This window comes from Rhinoderma darwinii, chromosome 5, assembly GCF_050947455.1.
Source record: "Rhinoderma darwinii isolate aRhiDar2 chromosome 5, aRhiDar2.hap1, whole genome shotgun sequence".
NCBI lineage: Eukaryota > Metazoa > Chordata > Amphibia > Anura > Rhinodermatidae > Rhinoderma > Rhinoderma darwinii.
This window is the reverse complement of record NC_134691.1, coordinates 130,599,596-130,623,582: the sequence shown is the minus strand read 5'-3', so window position 1 is coordinate 130,623,582 and position 23,987 is coordinate 130,599,596. Positions and strand designations below refer to the sequence as shown.

The following is a 23,987-nucleotide window of genomic DNA, read 5'->3' as shown; positions in this document are numbered from 1 at the left end:
GTTATTTGGGACACTGGTCGTGTGTCTGAACAGGAACTTTTGCACCCTACACTGAAGGAACGGCGCTGCTTTTTCTTTGTATGTATATATATATATATATATATATATATATATATATATATATATATATATATATATATATATATAAAAAAACACACACACATACATACATACATACACACACACACACACACACACACAGCTTCTACCCACCTGGTCACCTCGGACAAGATAGGGTACGGATGCAGGGCAGAATCAGGGTATTGTATGCGGGGCAGCACTCAGGATGTTGAGTGCTGCCCGGCATCAGTACCTTGTATGAGCTGCAGCCTGCAGTAAGATGTTGGGAAGAAGCGGAGTGGTGAGCATACATATTTTTTATTTCATGTACGAACGATGTGGGAGGGAGAGTGACGGGCGTAGTATGAAATGCCAGCCTTAATAAATCTCCGCCTACGTGTGTAAAAAATGGAAAAGAGCAATATTGGTCACAAAAAAGATGCAAAAATAATTTGAATAGCCCAAAAATTAAATAGTTATAACCGCTTGACCAGAATATGTGTAAAATATCTAAAACCGGTCTGTTTATTAAGTACAAAAATACAACCGGACATAAACTCCTCAAAAACCGTCCACTATCTTTTGAAGACAGGTGGTGCATCTGCAACGACGTCTTTTGGGGTTGCTGTAGAAGAGGCTGATAAGCAGAGCAGCCTGCTGAACACAGCTGGGAACGGAAAAACATTCAGACCCTAGCTATTTAATCCTTTGATCGCCGCTGTACGTGACCGTGGCACGATCAAAGGGAACACCCCTCTTCGATCGCGTCACTCTGGGCTGCCATTAGGGCAGTACTGGTGGTACTGCTGTCAGGGGCCCTGCCAGATATGTAAAAAAAAAAAAAAAGGGGCCCACATGCTGCTTCCGGCATCAATGTGGCTATTGCAATTGGGCCTGTATAAATTCACATTGAGCGTGCGGGCCCTCACCTATTGTAGGATGAGGGCCCGTTCTTTACACCAGAGTATTACTATAAAAGGCCCCACCTGTTCTCCCACCCTCCAAGTCAATAGAATTGCTGGAGCGAATGCCGGCCAGCCCTATCTTCTATTCTCTTCCTCAGCGACGCAACGTATCGTGCATGGTTGCGTGTGAGGTGGAGATGGATTCGTCATCTATCCCGCGGTGCTGGGAGTTCTGCCACCACCATTTGCCTTCTGTATCAGATGGAGCATACAGGAGCAGAAGCACAGTGAGTATTGGTGTGTAGTGTAGGAGTGAGGCCTGGGAGAGTTCCTGAAGTTGCAGCCTATTCTGTGTTTTGTACAGGCAGGCAGCAGCTTTAGTGTTTTTTTCCTTCCTTGCCCCCTCTCTTGTTACCTAATGTGTGCCATTTGCTCTCCCCTAGGGAACCCCTGCCAAAGTGTGTCTCTCTCCCGACACCTCACAGATCTCTGCCCTTTAATTGCATGCCACTGCCACATTGCATTTTACCCCTGCCTTCTTGCACCTCCCCATGGAGTCGGGACTGAGGTCTAAATACTTGTTTTTTTTTTCCCGGTCTGGGGTCTGAATTTTTTAAGGGTCTGATCTGGGGTCTGAATCAATTTTGGGGTTTGGTTTAGGGTTTTAATTCATTTTGCCATCTGGTCTGGCCACATGCGAAGAGGCTGAGACTTCACCCAGGCATGCCGCTGCAGATCGTTCAACCTGCAAGCGCTAGAACTGCAACTTGGTGAGTGACTGTGCCATAAAGAGAACCTTTCACCTCCCCATACATGTGCAGCATGTAATGAGGAGGGCTGCACAAACCCTGGGGCACTTTACATTTTTTTTCTACCTACCTCCGTTATTTAGATATCGATGTCGCTATATTTGGCGCCCAATATTTAAATAACCCCCTGAACAGTCAACGGGGCGTGTACTGTGAAGGGGGCGTGTTACTATGGCTGTGACACTGTCCAATCAGATATGGACAGTGCCACAGCATGAGAGAGTGTGTGATTGCAGTCTTTTCATCCAAACAGGCAAGGGGGCGTGTCACTTCTACGGACAGTGTGAGCTGGAGAGGAGAGCCCTCTCTCATCTCTTCAGCTCGTGAGAGATCAGTCTTGTACTTGGTCTGACGACACGCCCCCTTGCCAGTTCGGCAGACAATACAAGACTGATCTCTCACAAGAGCTGAAGAGATGAGAGAACACTCTCCTCTCCAGCTTACACTGTCCGTAGCAGTGACACACCCCCTTGCATGTTCGGGTGAAAAGATTGCAATCGCACACTCTCTCTCCTCGCTCTTGCTGTGGCACTGTCCATATCAGATTGGACAGTGTCAGAGCCATAGTAACACACCCCCTTGACAGTACACGCCCCGTTGACTGTTCAGGGGGTTATTTAAATAATCGGGCGCCAGATATAACGGCACCGATATCTAAATAACGGAGGTAGGTAGAATTTTTTTTTTAAAGTGCCCCAGGGTTTGTGCAGCCCTCCCCATTACATGCTGCACTCAGCTGCACATGTATGGGGAGGTGAAAGGTTCTCTTTAAAACAAGCAGCGGCTTCAGTGCAATGTTTTTTTTTTCTGTTGCCCCCCTGCCCCTCCACAGAGACCCAGCCAGTTTGTGTCTCACCCTGGTCTCCCTACTGTCACTTTTTGTTCCCCGTTCTCTTCTTCCCCCACAGATCCTTGCCACATAGCCCCCCCCCCTTGGCCCCACCTGTTGACTATCTCCACCCTGCCCCCTCCACAAAGCTCCTGTCAGTATGCGTCTCACCCCTGCCCCCTCCCACAACTTTCCGTCTCCAGGGGTTTCAGACTCTTCGGCTGTATGGGGCCCTGAAGTTCCTGATGGCGGCCCTGGCGTCACTGGAAACCCAGTGACGTGATCGAAGACCAGGGAATCCCTCTGAGGTTAGCTCTAGAAACCTAGAAAGAACCCCAGGGCTGTCTGTTCAGTTTGCCTGCTGTTAGGGCACACTATATGTTTCCCTAACAGAAGCCTGTGTCATAGTGACACAGTGTAATGTATTAGCATACAAAAGTATGTTAATACATAATCAGTAACATATCTACATGACTGTAACAACCTGAAGAATTAATTCAACAGGTTATTTAGCGTGAAACATGAATGGGATAAAAAAATTATTTCCTATATTCACGCCGTATAAATAAATTATATAACTTACACAGTGAATTTTTTTCTACCCCCAAACAGCGCAAAAAATAAAATAAATCTCCCGCTTAAAACAAGGTCTCATACAGCCACGTCAATAAAAAAAATAAAAAAGAAAGTTATGGCTGCTGAAAGGCAGAGGCAAAAACTTAAAAATGTAGCTGGTCATTAAGGCCTTTTCAGGCCCGGTCATGAAGGGGTTAGAAAGGTTAAACTGTAACATTATAAATATGCTGTGCTAAGGTGGAGCTTTTCTTTAAATACAAGTGTGGGTCACTTTGTGTGCTTAAGCGGTTTTAATTATGTACAGAATACGTGGTCTGTGTTATCTATCCATTAAAAATATAGTTATAAACTGGATTCTGCTTTTCTCACATCTTTGTAATGCAGATACCTGCAAAGGAACTAAAGTTATGTTCAGCATATATTGCTCTCTCCTAGAACTTACTGAGAAGTCACCTTTAGGATATGTTCACACGTGGCAGATTTATTGCAGAAATTTCTGCAATTGCAAACATTGATGTAACATAAAAATCATATGCACAACTAAATCAAAGAACTTTTTGGACTGATTATTTTGCCTGGGAAAAAAAACCTTTAAAAGCAACATGCTTACAGCCTAAAGTATTTCTTATTAATTGAAATCGAGGTCAGCGTCTAATCTAGGAGACATGAATGAATAAAGACAAGCTTTTTGAAGACGTGTCAAAGGAGCTTAAAGCCTGCTTGGCTGTCTGATGTCCTCGGTTATCACCATACAATCAATGAACATTTTCAGCATAGCTTTTTGTAATGCATCGATAAGAGGACTCCTAGAATTTCTATTGCGTTTTGTACCTTAATAACTGCTGTTTTTTTCTTTTTAGTATATATTGTTCTACACATATTGTATGCTGAAGGTTTGACCGCAAAGTTTAAAATTAACCAAAGGCAATGACCATTTAGAGATCATGATCAGTGTGACTGGTACAAAGGCTGATCTTGGGGTTTATTGTGCAGCTTGTCACGTGTAATCGAATACTGAGAGGAGAAGACTTTGTACTATAGCGTCATTGGCATACATTCTGAACTTTTGAACATAATTGACAATAATAAATCAATTACAAATAGTGTTTCAACATGGCACCCCCCATTCTTTTCCCCCTATCAGCTCAATGGTACTTGATGGTATCTATGGCACAAGTTATGTCCGCTTATATTTAAAGGAAGACAAAAAGTACATAAAAGGCATGCCATACTGTTCTATGAGGTCAGAATTCCCCCAATTCCGCAAATAAAAGTGCTGTAGCATTCTTTTGGAGATTTCGGTCACCTCCACCCTATCTAGAATGTCATGTCCCACCACAGATTCTTTTGTATGTGGAATTGTCAACGTTCCTATTAGGCCATGTTTACACAGGGCGGATTACGCTGCGTAAAAGTACACAGCTTATCTGTTCTGTAGCCCACAGGGAATTCCGCCTGAAAAACCGCACTAAATTGTGGCGCAGATTATCTGGTGGACTCTTCACTGCGGAAACACTGCAGGCATGGTCATAGAGACACGTTCCGTGAAGCCAGGCCTCCTTGGATGATGCTGCAGTCCATGTGACCGCTGTAGCCTGTGATTGGCTACAGAAGTCACATGGAATGAAACGCCATCTCAGGAGGCTGGCCTGGACGGAGAATAGAAGAACACGTTACTATGATAATGCCCAGGTTGTAAGTATGATTTGCGATTAAAAAAAATGTACTGCAGGTCAATAAATTAATGTTTTTTTCAGCTGTTTTTTTCTGCAGAGTGTGTTGTTCAAATCGTATCCACTCTGCGACTATTGTAATACGCTGCGCATTTTCCGAAATGAAATCCGTTGCGGAAAATCCGCAGTGTTTACACTACATGTTAACATACTACTAGTACTACTTACTATAGGGTCTGCCCTTTAAAGCAGCTTTGTCCTGTCTCGAGGACCCCTAGAGAAAGTCTAGGAGTTCTGCTTCCCCTGGACTCACAAGCTCTCTCTACAAGTCCTGGCTAGATTCAGTATTAACATGTAAAAAGCGGTTTAGATCCGATCACAGAAAACGATATATGCCCGAGCTCAGCGTCTCCCCCTCTATCCTATGCTGCTAGGCGAGCATAGACCTAAAAGAGCCTCTTTTGAGGAAGTTTGAAAACTTACAAATAATTTGGGAGGCACAGTAAAGATAAATCTTGAGAAGTATCAGTCAGTATGAAGTCAGACAGGAAACATCGTGATCAAGCAAAATATTCAAGGGAAAGTCTTATGTTGGCACAACATGCTTAACATTGAGGACATAGTTAATAGCGGTTACACGTAATTCCTGTTTAAATGCAGCTGAATATTCAGGTTCATCCAAGTTTTAATAGGAAATAATAGGTAATAATAATCCGCGATCCAAAACTTTTCTAACAGGGAGTGTGATTAAGAATGAACCTTTCAGAAAGGCTTATTTTTCTGTATCATATATAGTCAATGTTTGGACTACTGAGGAGAAGACGAATGAATTAGACTTGAGTTTTGTGGAACATATAATTAAAGCGACCGTCCAGTCAGCAGTTAAAAAACTATATGCAAGTCAGTACCTACAGTAGATGATTACCAGCTATTTATTTTCCCCAGATCTTGCGGCTTGGCCGCTAATTAGTGAAGATTCATTAGGACAGAGTTATGATCTGTGACTACAGTTTAGCAACTGTGCCAACATAGAGTCTGAGGTAACCTAAGACACACCTCCCGACTCATCATTGGTTCCGGCAACGGCTCTGTCCCTCCCCCTGTAGCTCTTTCTCCTCAGATTGGCTGCTGTATAGAAACACAGATCACCAGGAAGTCAGTGCATAGAAAGTGTGTTTCTATTAAAGCAAGGGCAGAATGATTATAAAGTACAAACTAGTAAACCTCCAGTGAGAAAAAGAAGATTATCAGGTAATTGCCATACATATGCTGAAGCAAATGAACCCTAGTAAGATGGAGCATGGGGAGTCCCTTTAATTAAAAAACTTGATTTACTTAAAGGGGTTTTCTCATCAGAGACATTTATGACATATCCACAGGATATAATCCAAAAAATACAATATTTGAAGCAATACAAATCCCGTTATCAGGAGCGGTGTCACGCTGTAAGATCAGACAAACCCAGTCTGACGTAATGTAATCTTCAGAAAAAGAGTGGTGAACAGCAGCACACGTCTCCCAAGTTTCAATCAATAAGTTCTTTTATTGGTCAAACATCCAGTAAAAAATGGCAACGTTTCGACCCGTGACAAGTGGATGGTCTTTCTCAAGGCTTGAGAAAGACCCTACACTTGTCACGGGTCAAAACGTTGCCATTTTTTACTGGATGTTTGACCAATAAAAGAACTTATTGATTGAAACTTGGGAGACGTGTGCTGCTGTTCACCACGCTTTTTCTGAATATCCACAGGATATGTCATAAATGTCAGAAAGATGCAGGTCCCACCTCTGGGACCCCCACCTATCTCTAAAACGGGGCCCCCTAAACCCCATTCTACCGCTCTGTGTTGTGGCTGATGTGTGTGATTTCCGAGCTCGCGGAGCTACGCTGTTTCTGTAAGTCCCATAGAACTGAATGGTAGTTACATAAACTGCATAGCTCGCATGCTACATGGCTTCTGTAACTGCCATTCACTACTATGGGAGTTACGGAAACAGCGTAGCTCAGCGAGTTATGCGGTTTCCGTAATTCATGGACTGGAAATCACACGCTTCAGCCACAACACAGAGCGGAAGAATGGGGTTTAGGGGGCCCAGTTCTAGAGATGGGACCCGCATCTATCTGACATTTATGAAATTTCGCTTTGATAGTTTTCATAAGAAAATATTCGGCTCAAACTAAATTTACAGTTGCAGTATTACAGTGTTGTATGTTAATTAACTTCTACAACATTTCTGCCATTGTCTTAAAGTACATATTCATTATCTTGTAACACAGTACTTTTCACCTTTGCCTTCTCAATTTCAAGCCCATTTAAAGTTATTGCCTGTATGTTTAAATATATGGATACACAAAAGTTAAACTCGCATAAAGACTCTGAAAATTGAAGCAATTATGGGAGAATACATGGAATCTTACAAATTGCATCATAAATAAACTCTTTCTGAGAACGCTGCAAACATTTTTTTCTACTTAATGACAGTTATTAAGAAGATGAAAGCTCAGGGGAATTGTTAGGATATGAAGCTTGCACATTTATTCAGACAATGAAATGATACTCAAAGCCTTTCAGAGGTCCTTCAGGAACAGCAGAATGTAAATACATAACAAAATCATTTTGGAACATTCTTCTTTAATGTAAAGGGAAAGGCAAATGTCTCCTAATTGCTCTGAAATCAAACACTACGGTTATTCCTAAATCCACTGTCAGTCAGAACCATCACAATGCTAATGTTCTGCACAGTCCGAGAACACTAGATTTTACAAGGAGATTAGTATACCAACAACTAGAGGAAAAACCAGCACATGCGGTGCATCTAGATAAAACATGAACTTCATGTATCCGTCTTATGTAACCCAGCAGAAACAATTAATAGTAATGACTGCACTCTTAGAACTGAAGAATTTATTAGGGAATTGTGTTGCCATAGGGGTCATCACAAAAGAGTTTTGTGTTGACAAGCTTCTGCCCACATATTAGCTATGTAAGTCAACAGAAAATATTTTCACGTAAAATCTACATTTACACGAAATGTATTTACTGTTATTTTTAGAACTAGAAAGGTTATAAAGGATGAACCTCCTATTTTATTTTTTTTATTTTTTATTTTTTTAAGTTTCAAATTATAGTGACCCTTCCTGCTCTGGTGTACACCACCTATTAAGTCATAGAAATTGTAGGTATGGGGAAAGAGGAAAATAGAGCAAGATTGGTCAATGTCGCCTTCAATTCTTATCATTGATACCGACTGGTATAGGAAAAGGAAATTCTTGTGCAATGTCCCCTTTTCCTTATATTGAACAACAATTTTTAATTATGTTTAATTTTTTATTTTGTAATTTTTATTACTTCATTTGTTGTAAATGTTTTATTTGTATTTCAAATCCCGTTGATTAAGAGGCCATTATATGACTATTCCTCTTCAATGGGAAAAAGGAGGGAGTACTCCAAAAACTTGTGTTGTAATTATGACTTCTTGCATAAATTCACACAACATAGAGTTAAAAGCTGCAGCCTGTGTCAGATGAGCAGTTGGATCAGATTACACCAGGAGAAGGTAAGTTTCCTAGTTCATATAACTTATGGTTGTGTGTATTAAGACTTGTACAACACTTTCACTGTACTGGGAGAAAATAAATCTCCCAGTGCGTCGTTGTGTGCGTCCATGCTTTACGTACTGCCCCGAGTATCGCTGCTCCAAGACCTGTCAGTCGAGCAGCGAGACCGGGATCGCAGCTGTCACTGCACTGGGGTAGACACACTCCCAGTCTGCAAACACACACTTCCGAACAAGGAGATCGAGTTTACAGGCTGTATCGTGCCTGCATACATTCAGAGTGTCAGCCGTGGGTGCCGTGACGTCATCAGCACGCGATGGCCGGGTGGCATGAATGATTGACGTCGCCACTACACTCACTCAATCCCATTGTGATTAAGAGCCTGTCTTTGGGTATGGTAGGATTAGTTATTTTGTATTATTCTAATCTCTCCCTCATTATTCATTCCCTATTATCTGGTCGGTATTGTCCCGACGTACGTTTCGCTGAGCAGTCTCAGCTTCTTCCGGGGGCGGGAGCATTTTGTTTCTGGTGCTTTTTATAGGCCAGAACTTGACTGACATTTAGTTTAGCCAATCAAAATAAAGGTAACTTGTTATAATGTGTGTCTTGTTGGGAGTACACAGTAGTGTGAGTATTTGTTACATTTGTAACAGGACATTTCCAGTACACAGTAGTGTGAGTATTTGTTACATTTGTAACAGGACATTTCCAGTACACAGTAGTGTGAGTATTTGTTACATTTGTAACAGGACATTTCCACCAGGTTATATCCCGTACTTTAATGTGTTTAGCAAAAACAACAATTATCAATTGGTTAGTTAAGCCTTGTCATCACATATAGTAACCTCAATATTACTTCATATATAATTTAATTATTAAATATACAAAAAGAGGCTAAGATTATTTTATTACTGTAACATGTATTTTTGACTCTTTTAATAAAGGCTCTCATATTGTGCCAATCGTTATTAATATTTTTATTCTTTCGTTTTTTACTTATTTATTATTTTTTTATTATTTGTTTTTTATTTACTTTTATTTTTTATTTATTTTCAATGTAATCAATCTTTATTTCGATCTCTTTCATAATTTTTCAAGAGAAAGTCATACATATATAGTGTAGAAGGAAAGGACACCATTGTAGACTTTGGCATGAGGGATCTTTAATTTAATGATCCACATACTATGTCCCATTTAATACAAGATATATTGGTAGTATAAATAACACTGTTGGTTATTTGTTGACAAAGCAATTGTCATTCTTTAACTGGTTCGTAGAGTTTCCATTATTTTTCTTAAGATCTTTCTATTTTATTAAATATTCCACCTTTTGTGAGAAAATAACTAAATTTATATCAAGTGGCATAGCTGGCATAGTCTATTCCATACAGGCAGAATGATTCTATCTTTTGTGGGGTGACCACTAGGATTTCTCATTATAGCATGGGGTAGATCTATTGAGTATTCCATGTGTTTAAAGAAAACAACCAAAATTAAAGGACTCGTTAAGTCCACTAGGGCTCACCGAGTTCATTTAAAAAAAAAAAAAACATAAAACATTTACAACAAATGCAGTAATAAATATATACAAATTACAAAATAAAAAATTCTTGTGCAATAAAAGGACAAGGGGACATCGCACAATAATTTCCTTTTCCTATACCAGTCGGTATCAATTAAAAGAATTGAAGGCGACATTGACCAATCTCGCTTTATTTTCCTCTTTCCCCATACCTACAATTTCTATTTTTATAACTATGATTTATATAGAAGTAACATTCTGCAGCGTTGTACACAAATTATCGGGGGTCAGTGAATAAAGGTTTTAGAGAAAAAAAAAAGTCTTGTAATAAAAGCAGCCCTATAAAGAAAATCTAGCTACTGACTCGATGATATATTGTCTGGTCTGGCTATTTAGTCGCATCAGCGGGACAGCTTTAGTGTTATTGCTGTCAGATGATAACCTTATAAAAGAGCTTGATAGACGCTATTTAAGGTCATCTTAAAATGTGTTTTCCAACAGTCCCTGAAATGATCCTGTAAGAGAATCATTATCGGGCACAAAGATAATTTTCAAGTCCCTATGTGGTGGTTTACATGGAGGGATCTACAGTATGCCCGCAGTAAAGTCGCAAGTTTTCCTTTGGGTTTTGGTAAAGGGTTTGATTGTTTTTACTGACCTTAGTACCTTATTATATCGTACCTGTATGAATGCGGCTGTGTCTTTCAAGCTGACTTGGTTTAGCAAATGCTTTATCACATGTATCACACTTAAATAATTTTGGCATCTGGGAACTTCGTGAGGGTCCAGGCTGATGTGTCTGCATGTGCTCCTGTTGGTAGTTACAAATGATAAATTAAAGTATCACACAAGAGAGTAATTATTATGATTATTATTACTAAAATAAAACAAAGCTAAAAAGGAGAAAATAACAACCATAGTTTAATTCAAGTATAAATTCGAATAGGTTTCAGGACTTACAATACACTTTTATATTGCCATATACTTCACTATTTACTTCATTTTTTGGAGTATATACATATACCATATTGTATATTAACAGTTCCTGCTTTCACTCTCTCCATCACTCAAGGGAAGCAGATGAAGTGAATAAACTATATTGCAGTAGTAAAGAATATGCAACCTATAAAGTCCTGCAACATATTCATCATTTCCAATTGGAAATACACCAAGTTTGAAGCCAAGCATTTTAAGGTCGACCAATAAATAGAAATACACTTGTACATATGAAAAATACAATGGTGACGATTTTCTATTCAAATTGAGCCAGAATTCCACACAGGGCAACGACCAACAATGAGCGTTGTACGGCCCTTTACCCGATCATTGGCCTGTGTAAAGCGCCTTTAGGCTCGCCTTCCACAAACTCCTCAATATTTTACCGGAATTTTAGCCTTTTCTGCTTGACAGAATCAGTGTAACCCAATCAGGATTGTGGGCATCTGTGCTCCAAAACTTTTTTCAGTTCAGTCCACAAATTTTCTATAAGACAAGATTCAGGTCAGAGCTTTGTCATGGCCATTCCAATACTTCCACTTTGTTGTCTTCAAACCATTTTGTCTATACTTTGGAGGAATTCTTGGGATTACTGTTTTGCTGGAAGACCAAGGAGTTTCAATTTTCTGGCTGAGGCCTTGAATTGTTGCTTCAGTATTTCTAGATAATTCTCTTTCCTCATGAGGCCATTCATTTTCTGAAGTGCACCGGTCCCTTTTCTAGCAACATGATGCCCCCCAACAGCTTCCCAGTTGGAATGGTGTTCATCAGATCACATTCAAAGCTTCACTCATTTTAGCTCTGTCACCATTTTATTTGTGGTCTTGGGGTTCGGTTGAACCATTTGGACCGAAGTTCGTTCAGCCCTTAGAGGTAGTTTGTACCGGCTTTCTGAAATGTCTAACGCATGCGTTTTTGCCACGATTTTTAAAATCACCGTGTGAATACAAGCTAACCCTAATACCAATCAAATCTAAGTTGATCCAGATCGCAGCTGCAGCACTTGGGGTGTTTTCACACTGTGCAGTTTTTGGCTGCAGGGCAAAAACCGTGACAAAACCGCACAGTGTGAATACACCCTAAGTGCTGCAGCTTCTATCTAGATAAATTTACATTTGATTAGTATTGGGGTGTATTCACACAGTGATTTGAAAAATCGCAGCAAAAACGTGTCAAATCGCAATAAAAATGCATGTGTTTTTCCGTGCTGTTTTCTGCCACACGGCAAAAAACACAGAAAAACAGCAACATGTGTATACGCTTTAAAAGTAAATAAAATTTTTAATAAAACTATATTAGAAAAAGGTTTAGGATGTCAAATACACATAAAAAAACATCATCAAAGGTTTTCATAGCCTTTTGACTGCCAATCTGATATAGCGATTGTTTTAAAAATCACCTTTTATGTAAACAAAGAGGATGCCCTAATTGACTTGGCAAAAAGTAATATACGGTTACATGAAATGTGTGGAAAAATTACTTTAAATATCTTTAGCTGAGGTGTCGACCTCACGGTATCGACCTCACTTTTCGTTTTAATTTGATTTACAAACATGGAGACTTACTTTTAAATGGGATGCCCTCTTAAAGGCCTTATTGCATAGGTGGCACACGTGAATCCGTTCTTTCCCATGTACTTCTTTGTTGTGTTCTGCCAAAGTTCCTGCTGAGGGAAAGTAATGGTTGCATTCAAAACACTGATTTATCCCTTCTTGCTTTTCCGGATCACTGTTCTTATCTATGTGAGTGTCATCTGTAACCTATGAAATAAAAGCGAAAAAAGTCAGTTACGAAGTGATCGTATAATTTAAAAAAAATATTCAGTAAAAAACCATGTAGGATCTGTGGAAGATCAAATGGATTACTTTTGCCCTGAAGGCGGACAACGTGCAGAACCACCTCATTCTGCGGGGAAATGTAGGAATACACATGACAAAACATGTCATAAGGAAGTCTAGGATTTGTTTTGCTTGTTTAGAAAGTTTTTATGGTTGGAACAAGAATTGGACATTCCTTTCTAGATCATTACTATTTCATCGGCTATTTCACTAGAAAATACATGAGCAGAAATGCACATACAGTAAATGATAGTTGACACTGGACATGTCTTTCTATGGAAAATGAATACTTATAATTAATACTTATGGAAAATACTGAAAAATTTGAGAGCTAGTCAGACTAGAGGTCCCATGCAAAGTCAGCTTAAAGGGGTTGACCTGTTTAGAACACCTATTTTTATACACCCTATTAAAAAAAATAATAGGGGCGGGTTTCCTATTCAGACAGAGTGGAGAGCAGTTACAAAGAGTTTCTCTCATTGTCCGTATTACACAGACAACCCATTGATTTCAATAGGCACTGTGTAATGTTGACTTTCCCCTGTGGTGGCGCCGCAGGGAAATGAAACACTTACTGCCAGGTTTCCCTACAAATTATTGCTAATCTATGTTGGTTACAGCAGGAGGACACTTTGTGATCTGCTTATCGTAAATGGACCCTACTAACACGTAGTAATTGTTTAAAGTGGAGAACCCCTTTAAATACTATGCTACAGAGCTCAAGTTTTCCATATGTTATATAAAGAACACACTTTTTAAAATTTCTGCAACTTTTACGTCATCCCTAGATAATCATTATCCTGTTGTCATTTTTAATAAAAGCCATAACCCTTTTTCCTTGTGTAAACACAATTACACAGCTATTTTTTTCTGTTTTACATAGGCATTAGGATAATACCTGGTAAGTGATGTCACTTGTATTGTTGGGCTGTGTTGCATGGCTGACCAATATCACCTGCTGTGAGCTAGCGCCACTTTGTCCGGATAAGCCATTATCAGACAAAATGCCAGGAAACTGCTGACTCTGTTAGAAAAAACAAATGAAATAGGATCATTAATAAGAATATGAAAGCTGGAAAATGTTAACTTTACATACATATGTTAGGTTTTCTTTTATAGGTTACCATTCACTGTAAAAAACAACAGACTTTTAATACCTACCACTACGCATTTTATGGTACCTGCATCATGTGTTTTAGGACAGGGATTCTCTTAGGGCCTGTTCACATCTGCGTTGGCTTTCCGTTGAGGGGTTCCATCTGAGGTTTCCGCCAGGAGAAGCCCTCAATAGAAAGGCAAACGGAAACCTTAGCTTTCGTTTGCATCACCATTGCTATCAATGGTGCAGGAAACATTGCTAATGGTTTCCGTTTGTCACCATTCCGGCAGGTTTCCGTTCTTTTTTGACGGAATTAATAGCGCAGTCGACTGCCAGAGGCACGTTCTAATAGATTGCCTGTCAGTTTTACACTGACAGGAAATAATGGTTGGGTATACTAAGTATACCAAAGCATTATAGCAGCGATCTAAAGGTCACATAGTAAAGTCCCCTAGTGGAACAAAAAAAATAAGTAAGTAATGTGAAATAAAAACTATTTCGGAAAAATTACAGTAAAAAAACGAAATATTATTTTCCATAAAAAGTGGTTTTATTTATTAAAAAAGTGTAAAAAATAAACAAAAGTATACGTATATATTATCGCCGCGACCGTAATGACCCAAACACGAAAGTTAATATGTAATTTAAACCGCTGTACGGTGAACACTGTAAAAAAACAAATGCACAAAACAATGCCGAAATTGCTATTTTTTTCCATTGCCCCCCAAAAAAGTCATAATAAAAGTTAATCAATAAGTCCAATGAACCCCAAAACAGTACCAATCAAAACTACGTCTTGTCCTGCAAAAAACAAGCCCTCATATCACTACATCGACGCAAAAATAAAACAATTACGGCTCTTAGAATGCGACGATGCAAAAACAAATCACTTTAGTTCGAAAGTGTTTTTATTGTGCAAAAATCGTAAAACATAAGAAACCTCTATTTACGCCGCACAGTGAACGGCATGAATTTAAAACGCATAGAACAATGGCGGCATTTCAGTTTTTTTTTCTATTTGCCCCCCAAAAAAAGTTAATAAAAGTTAAAGAGGCTCTGTCACCAGATTATAAGTGCCCTATCTCCTACATAATCTGATCGGCGCTGTAATGTAGATAACAGCAGTGGTTTTTATTTTGAAAAACTATCATTTTTGAACAAGTTATGAGCAATTTTAGAGTTATGCTAATTAGTTTCTTAATGACCAATTGGGCGTGTTTTTACTTTTGACCAACTGGGCGTTGTACAAAGGAGTGTATGACGCTGACCAATCAGCATCATATACTTCTCATTGTTCCAGCCCATTGTTACAGTGTGATTGTGCAGTGAGAGAAGCTGGGCTGGAACAATGAGAAGTGTATGACGCTGATTGGTCACTGATTGGTCAGCCTCATACACTCCCCTGTACAACACCCAGTTGGTCATTAAGGAACGAATTAACATAAATCTAAAATTGGTCATAACTTGCTAAAAAATGATCGTTTTTCAAAATAAAAAGCACTGCTGTAATCTACATTACAGCGCCAATCAGATTATGTATTAGATAGGACACTTATAATGTGGTGACAGAGGCTCTTTAAATCAAAAAATTATATGTACCCCAAAATGATGGCATTAAAAAGTACAACTAATCCCGCACGTCTTCATACAGCTAAGTTGACAGAAAAAAAAAAAGTTATAGCTCTTTGAATGCGACTATAGAATTAAAAAAAAAAAAATATGTTGGTCATTAGGACCTAAAATAGGCTGGTCAGTAAGGGGTTAAAGTTGTATGTGATCTATCATGTGGTCATACCCACCTCAGTGCAGCTGCCTGCCCTTTATAAAAGTAGATATAGAGGATACAGGAGAATGATCCCCGTCGATCTGATATTGATGACCTATCCTAAGGATAGGCCATCAATATAAAAAAAAAACGTAAAACGAATTAGGTCTTCTTTGCCCTCCTCTACCACACAAATAACCAACAAACATAATTTATTGATAATACTACTACATTTTGCTACTTCCTTTAATGGATCACTCGGCTTCTTTTGTCTTTACCCAGTATTTATTGTCCACTGAATTTATGGTACTGTTTTTACCTCTGTATTATTGCCCTATTAAAAATACAAGGTGCAATAACAAGAGCGTTGCAAAATCTTTTCAGCACTAACACCATGTTTAGACAACTCAGCATTGACTATATTGAATACTGTTGTAAAAAAGTGTCACCAATGAAGCCTCTGCATTAGGCTATGTTCACACGGAGTATTTTGACAAGTTTTTTGACGCGGAAACAGCGTCGCAAAAACGGCCCGAAAATGCCTCCCATTGATTTCAATGGGAGGCGTCGGCGTCTTTTTCCCGCGAGCAGTAAAACTGCCTCGCGGGAGAAAGAAGCGACATGCCCTATCTTCGGGCGTTTCCGCCTCTGACCTCCCATTGACTTCAATGGGAGGCAGAGAAAGCGTATTTCGCAGTGTTTTATGCCCACGGCGCTCAATGGCCGCGGGCGAATAACGCTGCGAAAAACTCCGCGAAAATCGGCATGCAGGGAGAGGAAAATCTGCCTCAAACTTCCAAACGGAATTTTGAGGCAGATATTCCTCCTGAAAAATACTCCGTGTGAACATAGCCTTAAAGTGTAACTAAACTTTTTTTTAAAAACGTTGCCGCTTTGATTCAGTTATCAGTGGCTGTCCTAGTGCTTAGACCCCCATTGATCAAAAGTTCTGAGGTTAAATGGTTTTTAAATGTTTAGTTACCCTTTAGGGGGAGTTCACACAGAGCTTTTTGATGCCGAAACCGCATCGGAAAACGCGCAAAAAACAGCCGAAAATGCCTCGCAGACGTTTTTTTCCCGCGTGCGGAAAAATGGCTCACAGAAAAAAGAAGGGACATGCCCTATCTTCGGGTATTTACGCCTCTGACCTCACATTGAATGGGAGGCAGAGAAAGCGGAGTGCAGGCAGAGGAAAATCTGCCTCAAAATTCCAAACGGAATTTTGTGGCAGATTTTCCTCCTGCAAAAAACTCTGTGTGAACCCAGCCTTAAAGGGGACCTGTCACTAGGTCATAGAAAGTGAACCAGCAGTCTCACCTTACTACCGCTGTCTCCTGGACTCCAGTGGTGCTTTCTTTTAATTTCTATGCCCGCCTTTCCCGAGATATGGCCCTCGGTTCTTTTGGTGGCAAATATGGTAATGAACTGCTTACTAGCCAAGAGGGTGTCAACACAAGCGATTCTTTCAGATACCACAGGGATCGAAGTTTTAGCTGAAAACACAGTCAGGAATGAAAGCTGTATACAGAATGCATATACGGTTCCCATTCCCGACTGTGTTTTCAGCTAGAACTGCGATCCTGGTGGCACATGAAAGATAAGAACCCTTATCTGTCATATGCCACCAGAACCACAGCCGACGCTATGGCTGTCTGACGAGATCCCCCTTCCCTCCAGCCTCAGTTTCTCACATTGAGCCTCACGGCTGAGCCAGCACTGTGTGTGAAGCAGCTTCATGCAGATAGGACCGCCTCAGAGGCTGTGAGGTAGCTCCACCCCTGGACAATTGCTGGTGTTGACTCCATCTTGGCTAGTAAAAAATTCATTACCATATTTGGCACAAAAACACAAACTTGCGCGGGGGCATATCTCGGGAACGGGCCCGCAGAAATAAAATGAAAGCACCGCTGGAGACCGGTAGTAAGGTGACGCTGCTGGCTCGCTCTTTATGACCTAGTGACAGGTGCACTAGAAGTTGTACCTTTTGGAGGTTCACATGGTTATATATTAAAGCGTACCTTACTTTTCAGATTACTTGTCAGAATAAGCGGTCACATGTGGGTGCATGAGGAATAACACTATTTCTGGTCATTATATGACTTTTATTCTGCAATTTTTAGCAGTTTCCCACTCTGCAGACTCTCTCTCTAAGGGCTTATTTAGACGAACGTGTAATAAGTCCGTGCAACGCGCGTGATTTTCACGCGCCTCGCACGGACCCATGTTAGTCTATGGGGCCGTGCAGACTGTCCATGAGTTTCACGCAGCGTGTGACCGCTGCGTAAAACTCACGACATGTCCGATATTTGTGCGTTGTTTGCGCATCACGCACCCATTGAAGTCAATGGGTGCGTGAAAATCATGCGCAACACACGGAAACACTTCCGTGTGACGCGCGTGATTCGCACAACAGCAGTAAAAAGTATGAATGAAAACAGAATAGCACCACGTGCTTTTCTGTTTACAAACATACAGAGTGTCATAATGATGGCGGCTGTGCGAAAATCACGCAGCCACGCATCATGCGCGTCTGACACACAGAGCTGTTAAGTACCTTTTGCGCGCGCAAAACGCCACATTTTCTGCGCGCGCAAAACGCACACACTCGTGTAAATCCGGCCTCATTCTCAGTTGTCTCTAAGCTAGTGGACTGATCCTCACTGCTATCAAGTCTTCTATATACTGCAAACATAGAAGAGGAGAATCCTGCTCATATATATATATATATATATATATATATATATATGTATATATATATATATATATATATAAAAATAACTAAAAGCTGCAGTGAGATAGAACCAGGGGCATAACTATAGGTGGTGCGGAGGTAGCAGGTGCACCCGGGCCCTGGAGCCGGAGGGGGCCCAAAAGTACCTCAGCTGCATAAAGACACTAGTATTATAAATTATATAATGGTAGGTAATTTTTGCTCCTGTGGATGCCCGGAACAGGATATAAGGGAATAAGTCAATAAAAGTATATTAGGGAATTATAAATTTCTAGGAGGAATAATAGAGGATTGGCACCAGAATGGTTATATTATGGGTAATAAGTATTTACTAAAACAGACATGTTAGGGGAGCTGGCAGGTCATCTTTAAAGGGGATGTATGATGTTATTTAATTAAAACATAGCGGCTTTTTATCCAGTGCCACTCTTGTCTATGAGCTGTGTTTAGTACTGCGCAACTAAGCCTATTTAAAAGAGGTTTTTCAGCCGATAAAAATTGATGGCCTATCCTCAGTATAGGCCGTCAATAGCTGATGGGTTAGGGTCCGACTCCTGGGACCCCTGCCGATCAGCTGTTTTCGTACGAGTGCTGCTTCCCCTTCATTTCTTCTTGCTCACTTTGAATCTTCGACACACAACTTGTGGGGATTCACGTCAATGGGAGAAAAGGCTGCAATACCTGTGAATCGCCGCTAAATGCGTGGCGACGACTCAGTGAGCAAGAAATAAAGGGGGAGCAGCACTCGTACGAGCTCTGCGGCCCCTTCAAAATAGCTAATCGGCGGGGATCCTGGTAGTTGGTCCCCGACCCATCAATTTTTATCGGCTGGAAAACCCCTTTAAAGTAAATGTAACTGATCTGCAATACCAAACTCAGCCCATGGACAAGAGCGCCGCTGTTTTTTGGAAGAAAAAAAACAAACAAAAAATAAATAAATCTCATACAACCCCTTCAATAAATTACAAAGTAAGGCTATGTTCACATGGAGTTTTTTGCAGGCGGAATTTCTGCCTCAAAATTCCGTTTGGAAGTTTGAGGCAGATTTTCCTCTCCCTGCACGGCGATTTTCGCAGCGTTTTTCGCCCGCGGCCATGGAGCGCCGCGGGCATAAAACGCAGCGAAATACGCTTTCTCTGCCTCCCATTGAAGTCAATGGGAGGTCAGAGGCGTAAACACCCGAAGATAGGGCATGTCGCATCTTTCTCCCACGAGGCGGTTTTACCGCTCACGGGAGAAAACCGCCCCCGCCTCCCATTGAAATCAATGGGAGGCATTTTAGGGCCGTTTTTGACGAGTTTTGTGGCGCGGTTTCCGCATCAAAAAACTCTGTGTGAACATAGCCTAAATATCTGAACTTGAGCTACATTTTAAGCTAAAAATAAGTAACCCTAGTCAGATACATTGTTACTGTGCTCTGCAATCATTTTCCATTATAGTGTTGCAGTGAAGAGTCCATCATATTATATCAGAAAATGGGAAACTCTTTAAATATGTTTAACATGAATCTGCACACAGTAAAATATGGCTAAAACTGAACATAGACCTTAATTTCCACTGTACCTTTAAATAATTCAGCCTCGTGATTTTCACAATTCATTCGATTCACATTTATGTAAATTTTAGCCCTAAGTGTTTCATAGCGTTAGAAAGCTATTAAAGTTGTGGGTGTTCTGTTATCGACAAACAACAAATATAATATGAATGCAAAGCAGCCACATGAAATACATTAAGATAGCATCAGTACACAGAACAAAGTCAACATAACTATTTATTTTGCAGCAATAATGCACCTGCAATTATCTGAGTGAACATTTCAATCCACAGCGATACAGAATGTATGTTGCAATTTGCATATAGAATTTTAAGAAGATCAAATATTTTATATATTATTATGTAGTTGAAAAAAATGTGAAGCTATTGTCTTATTTTAGAACATTAATAGTTTACGTTCAGTGATTAACCCCTTCCCTCTCTAGCCACTTTTGACCTTCCTGACAGAGCCTCATTTTTCAAATCTGACATGTGTCACTTTATGTGGTAATAACTCTGGAATGCTTTCACCTATCCAAGCAATTCTGAGATTGTTTTCTCGTGACACATTGGACTTTAAGTTACTGGCAAAATTTGCTTGATATGTTCAGTATTTAATTGTGAAAAACACCAAAATGTAGCAAAAATTTTTAAAAATTAGCATTTTTCTCAATTTAAATATATCTGCTTGTAAGACAGGCAGTTATACCACACAAAATTGTTGCTAATTACCATCCCCCATATGTCTACTTTAGATTGGCATCGTTTTTTGAACATCCTTTTATTTTTCTATGACCTCACAAGGCTTAGAACTTTAGCAGCAATTTCTCATATTTTCATGAAAATTTCAAAAGGCTATTTTTACAGGGGCCAGTTCAGTTGTGAAGTGGCTTTGAGGGCCTTATATATTAGAAACCCCAAAAAGTCACCCCATTTTAAAAACTTCACCCCTCAAAGTATTCAAAACAGCATTTAGAAAATGTCTTAACACTTTAGACATTTCACAGGATTTAAAGCAAAGTAGAGGTGGAATTTACAAATTTCATATTTTTTGGCAGAAATACATTTTTAATATAATTTTTTTTATAACACAGAAGGTTTTACCAGAGAAATGCAACTCAATATTTGTTGCCCAGGTTCTGCAGTTTTTGGAAATATCCCACATGTGGCCGTAGCGTTCTACTGGTCTGAAGCACCGGCCTCAGAAGCAAAGGAGCACCTAGTGGATTTTGGGGCCTTATTTTTATTAGAATATATTTTAGGCACCATGTCAGGTTTGAAGGGCTCTTGCGGTGTCAAAACAGTGAAAATCCCCCAAAAGTGACCCCATTTGGGAAACTACACACTTCAAGGAAATTATCTAGGGGTATAGTGAGCATTTTGACCGCACAGGTTTTTTACAGAAATTATTGGAAGTAGGCTGTGAAAATTAAAATCTACATTTTTTCAAAGAAAATGTAGGTTTAGTGATTTTGTTTCCTCATTTCCACAAGGGCTGAAGGAGAAAAAGCACCGTAAAATTTGTAAAGCAATTTCTCCCGAGTAAAACAATACCCCACATAATATACGATAACACAGCTAAAGTCTCTCAATCGAATAATATTAAAGAAACATCATATAAAATTCTAACAAGGTGGTACCTTACTCCGGATAGAACAGCTAAATTGTTTCCAGGTAGTTCTGACGCTTGTTTCAGAAACTGTGGGGATAGGGGCACTATGGCTCATATCTGGTGGTCCTGTCCAGTAGTACAGGCTCATTGGAAACGAATTGAGCGCCTTATTAATTCTAAATTACATTTACAAATCAAATTATCCCCTTGGTCGGCGTTGCTGAACGCAGAAATCCCTGATGTACCCAAACAAAATAGAAAATTAATCTCGCATATTTTATCAGCAGCCAAATGGACAGTAGCCATTAGCTGGAAATCACTATCTATCCCATTCCTGAGGACATTGAACAAAATTAAAGAGATACACCAATTTGAGAAATTAATTAGTATTCTGGAAAGCAGATTGCCACAATGTGAAGTCCAGTGGCTGGGTTGGTCCTCATAGAAATCGCTTAGAGCCTTGAGTTAGTTTCTAGGACTCATTTGTCTAGGACAGAATTAGATTCTTTACTATGGATAGCTGCACCATGTTTTGACTGTTTTGGTTTAATTGTTGATTCTTCCTTGCCTGCCTCTACAATCTCGGGCCGTATAACCCAACTTCATCTAGAGACAAACATTTACTGAGTTTTACTTCATCATACACTAGGAAGAGGTTATGTGTTTTATCTTAACACCGTACTCATAAATATCATTTAATGTATTGATATATCAATGTTATCATATGGGAAAATAATTTTATTTGTTGATATTCCTGCAACATCTGTCTAGAAATTAATCTCTATCACAATGTTTTCTTCTGAGAATGTTATCATAGCTCTGCACAGCTATATATACTCCCGATATGTGGGAATGTCTACTGATTTGCTGTGTCTTCATTACCAAATAAAGAGTTTGGGAAAAAAAACAAAAACAAAAACAAAAAAAAACAATACCCCACATGTGGTAATAAACGGCTGTTTGGACACACGGCGGGGCTTAGAAGTGAAAGAGCGTTATTTGGCTTTTGGAGCTCAAATTTAGCAGGAATGGTTTGCGGAGGCCATGTCGCATTTGCAAAGCCCCTGAGGGGACAAAACAATGAAAACGCCCAAAACGTGACTCCATTTAGGAATCTACACCTCTTGAGGAATTCATCTAGGGGGTGTAGTGAGCATTTTGACCCCACAGATGTTTCATAGAATTTATTAGAATTGGGCAGTGAAAATAAAAACAATCCTTTTTCTTCAATAAGACGTAGCTTTAGTGCAAAAGTTTTCATTTTCTCAACAAATAAAGGAAAAAAAGAACCCAACATTTGTAAAGCAATTTCTCCCGAGTATGGCAATACCCCATATTACGCAGCACTTTACAATTTAGAGGGAACATAAACAGACAATATTAGACATTATATAGTGACAAAGCTCATTTACAATTCAGACAGGAGGATTGAGGACCCTGCTCGCAAGAGCTTACAATCTACCTGTACTACATGTCCCGTACTGCTCCCTACCTGTACTACATATACTATACTGCTCTCTACCTGTACTACATGCTCTGTACTGCTCCCTACCTGTAATACATATACTGGACTGCTATCTACCTGTACTACATGCCCCGTACTGCTCTCTACCTGTACTACACATACTATACTGCTATCCACCTGTACTACATGTCCTGTACTGCTCCCTACCTGTACTACATGTCCTGTACTGCTCCCTACCTGTACTACATGTCCTTTACTGCTCTATACCTGTACTACATATACTATACTGCTATCCACCTGTACTACATGTCCTGTACTGCTCACTACCTGTACTACATGTTCTGTACTGCTCCCTAACTGTACTACATGTCCTTTACTGCACCCTACCTGTACTACATGTCCTGTACTGCTCTCTACCCGTACTACATTTACTGCACTGCGCTCTACTTGTACTACACTGCGCTCTACCTGTACTCTACTGCTCGCTGTCTATGCTACCTGTACCGTACTTCTCTCTACCTGTATGTACTATACTCCTATACACTGCTCTCTACCTGTACTACATATAATGCACTGCAATCTACCTGTGCTACATGTACCGTACTACTCTCTGCCTTTGCTACATATAGTGTACTGCTATCAACCTGTGATACATATACTCTACTGCTATCTACCTGTATTGTACTGCTCTATACCTGTACTACATATACTCTACTGCTTTCTAGTTGTACTGCTTTGTACATATACTATATGTACTATACTTCTCTGTACCCATGCTACATGCACTATACTACTTGTGCCATGAAGAGCTGCTTGTTTCCTGTACTGTGAACTGTATTTAACCCTGAAGAAGCATCTGTCCTGAACATAAAGTGATTTACCAGCTTCGAGTAGCTCTTTACATAGGTTGAAAAAAAGAGACAGGTCCATCAAGTTCAACCTTTCTCAATAAATTACATGTCATTCATTGCCAGATTACTTATAACCCCCAATGCAATTTGTCAGTAAAGAA

The 23,987-nt window shown here is 39.9% G+C and overlaps 1 protein-coding gene across 2 annotated transcripts in view; it reads right to left on the bottom strand.

The window, feature by feature from the left end:
• ZNF236 (zinc finger protein 236) overlaps positions 1–23,987 on the bottom strand; it is a 169,765-nt gene that overhangs the window by 5,832 nt on the left and 139,946 nt on the right. For both annotated transcript variants that reach the window (XM_075826515.1, XM_075826516.1), the window contains exons 29-31: positions 13,669–13,794; positions 12,498–12,692; positions 10,618–10,747 (exon numbers count right to left, since the gene is read on the bottom strand). In XM_075826515.1, the coding sequence (XP_075682630.1) occupies positions 10,618–10,747; positions 12,498–12,692; positions 13,669–13,794 (451 nt within the window). The remainder of the gene's footprint in view (positions 1–10,617; positions 10,748–12,497; positions 12,693–13,668; positions 13,795–23,987) is intronic.